The sequence below is a fragment of the Etheostoma spectabile genome, unplaced genomic scaffold, assembly GCF_008692095.1.
Source record: "Etheostoma spectabile isolate EspeVRDwgs_2016 unplaced genomic scaffold, UIUC_Espe_1.0 scaffold58, whole genome shotgun sequence".
Lineage (NCBI taxonomy): Eukaryota > Metazoa > Chordata > Actinopteri > Perciformes > Percidae > Etheostoma > Etheostoma spectabile.
In genome coordinates this window covers 193420-196515 of record NW_022605629.1, presented here as the reverse complement: position 1 = coordinate 196515, position 3096 = coordinate 193420, and the positions used below count along the sequence as shown (strand labels likewise).

The 3096-nt window shown below is 37.6% G+C and overlaps 1 protein-coding gene across 6 annotated transcripts in view; it reads left to right on the top strand.

Moving 5' to 3' along the window:
* Positions 1-3096, top strand: part of slc4a11 (solute carrier family 4 member 11) — a 156939-nt gene that overhangs the window by 90337 nt on the left and 63506 nt on the right. For all 6 annotated transcript variants that reach the window (XM_032511973.1, XM_032511971.1, XM_032511969.1 and 3 more), the window contains exon 4: positions 2524-2567. In XM_032511973.1, coding sequence (XP_032367864.1) covers positions 2524-2567 — 44 coding nt within the window. The remainder of the gene's footprint in view (positions 1-2523; positions 2568-3096) is intronic.

The window sequence follows — 3096 nt, the reverse complement described above, 5'->3', positions numbered from 1 at the left end:
GGGGGGGGGGGGTTCTTTGCTTTTCCGTCGCCGGAGGGAGGCGTAAAGCACTGATTGATTTTCAGACGACATCGACATAGTGCATCACGTGGAGCAGTGGAGGAAAGCCCGTGGTAACCTAATAACGTGCTCCCCACAGTAAGCGGCGATAACTGCGTTATGTAACGGCGGTGGCGGACTGTTTTATGAGAGTCAGCAGGGTACTGAATCTGCTAGTTAAGGAACTGAAGTCTGTTGAAAACCTTATTCCCTCAGTTTGTCCGCCTATTGTTTGCTAACATAAAAGGCTTTTCCTCCCTTTCCCTTTTATCCGACACTGGGAAAATCCAGACCTTTGTACTTTATCAGAGCACTCTCCTCAGCTCCACGGACGTGTGTATTAAAACCTTATCAGCAGAGGGCTTCCAATCCCTGTTCAATGAGAGCATTTAGAGACTTGCCTCTTGATTATTTCATCACTTTTAGAAAAAGGGTCTCAGGCTTTTTTGTTACTTGTGATCTTTATTTCCATCAATTAGAAACGCTCTGTTGGTTAGAACATGCTTTCATATACAATCGCAGAACATTAAGCAACGTTAAACATTTAATCTTTATTCGGAAACAAATGCTGCTATATTTTTAAAAAGCTGAAGTTATTGGGTGCGCTTTCAAATCATTCCTCATCTCTCTCTCTCTCTCTCTCTCTCTACCTCTCTCCCTTCATTTCTGTACCATGGACTTTGTACTGGTGTAGTCATTTCATTTGGATGTTTGATAAAAAAAAAGTTTATGTACAGGGCAGCAGGCATTTTTAGAAATGGTTACATGGCTGGCACCAGGGTTGTAATGTAACGTAAAGTATAGTACAAATTCTTTGTTACAGAAATTGTTAAAGCCAGAAATCTTGGTGTAGTCATGGACTCTGGCTTAAATTTTAACAGCCACATGAAGACAAGTACAAAGTCAGGCTACTATCACCTTAAGAATATATCAAGGGTTAAAGGACTTATGTGTCAACAGGATTTGGGAAAACTGGTCCATGCTTTCATCTCAGTAGACTTGACTACTGTAACGGGGTCTTTACAGTCTCCCTAAAAATCAATCGACAGCTACAGCTGATTCAGAACGCTGCTGCTCGATCCACTAAGACCAAGAGACTGGATCACATCACTCCAGTTCATCAGTCCCTCAAAGAATTGATTTCAAAGTACTTTTTTTAGTTTATAAATCACTTAACGGTTTAGGTCCAAAATACATTTCTGATCTGCTACTACACTATGACCCCCCCAGACCTCTCAGGTCATCTGGGACAGGTCTACTTTCTGTCCCCAGAGTCAGAACTAAACAGGGTGAAGCAGCTTTCAGTTTCTATGCTCCTCATATCTGGAATAAACTCCCAGAAACCTGTAGATCCGCTGCTACTTTAAATCAAGGCTGAAGACCTTTCTTTTTGATGCTGCCTTTCTTTAAATGGTTTCTTTAATGTTTAATTTCTTATACTGCACTGTAACTTTTATTTTAGTTTTTTTTTTACTGTTTCTTCATATATTTTATCTGTTTTTATTTTTTAACTGTTTTTTAACTGTTTTTAAAGCACTTTGAATTGCGCGGTTGCTGAAATGTGCTCTACTAATAAAGCTGCCTTGCCTTAATGTACTTAAGTAGACTTTTTACATAGCTGTACTTTTTAAATTATTTATATTTCTAGAGACTTTTTCTTCTACTCCACTACATTTCCTAAATACAATGTATACTTCTACTCCACTACATTTCTCACAAGTGTCTTTGTTACTACAAAATAAAATTTGAAGAAATTTGTTAGACTGCAAAAAAGCAGGTTTGGCGGGGGTGGTGATAAAGATAACGTTAAACCCCTATGGCGGTATTTACAAGAAATGTTTTGTATGTTGGAGTGGAGATAAATCCTCACAAAAAATGAAAATTGTTTGTTTTTCTCTTTGCTGATGTCAGCTCTCGAAATATGCCGTGTTTGGTCTTTTGACTTGGGAGCCAAAATAAAGTTTATAATCAAAGTAATTTTTTACTATTACCTCTAATAATTAAGTACATTTAATATCAGAAAATTACTTTTGATACTTGAGTCCAGTAAATTGCAGATACTTTAAGACTTTTACTCAAGTAATATTCTAAAAGGTGACTATACTTGTACTTTTACTAGTATTAGTAATTTAATAGTATTGCTTTTAAGTATCTTATACAAGACTGACAGGTGTTACAATAAAGAGGCAGCAAACTAGGTGTGGCTGAACACGTATCTGAGATTATTTGTGAGAAAGTAACATGAAAATGCAACACACTCTTTGGGTTTGAAACGTCGTACAATGTGTCACCCTTCAAACAACTGTCACCAGTTGCTCCAATGTTGTAATTTTGCTGAAAGCACATATTACTGATATAACAATGTAACACACATGAAATCGTTGTAGAATATATTAATTGCATATATACATACAGTATATGATGACGTTTTCCTATGGCACACTTTGAATGTGTGATTTGACCCCTTGTTTTGTTCCTCCTCAGACGCTGACGACTCCGGTTGTGTGTTACTGAACACGTCAAGAAAGGTAAGCATGAATATTGATTACATTTTTAAGGAGTAATTGTTCTGCTCAATGCAAAGCGGAAGGATGACTAAAGTGAGCTAGTGCTTTTATAAAACAGTCATGTATGGCAATGTAAAAGTTATAGTCAAATTCCAATTACCTAACCTTTTGTATTAATAATTAGATCAATTAGATGCAATAAAAAAAGGCCTCATGGGCTGCCTGGCTGCATAAACCCAGGCGGTTGCTATGGACCGTTAGACCAGCAACTCCTGTGTTCAGCGAGGTAAAATGACTGTTTATTTCAATAAAGAGTCTAGTGTTTTTGAAGACAACATACTGTAGATAACGACCTCATTTCGCCGTCAGAAAGGGCTACCTGATAGCAAGTAGCGCGCACACATGAACGGCATCCCTCTGTGGTAGGGCTGCACAATTGAACAAATTTTAATTTTAATCACGATTTTGACTTCCCACAATCAAATTTGCGTGATTGAGCGTTTTTTTGTGTTAATTTTAATGCGCCATTTCATAGAACGCTCCGGTTTTT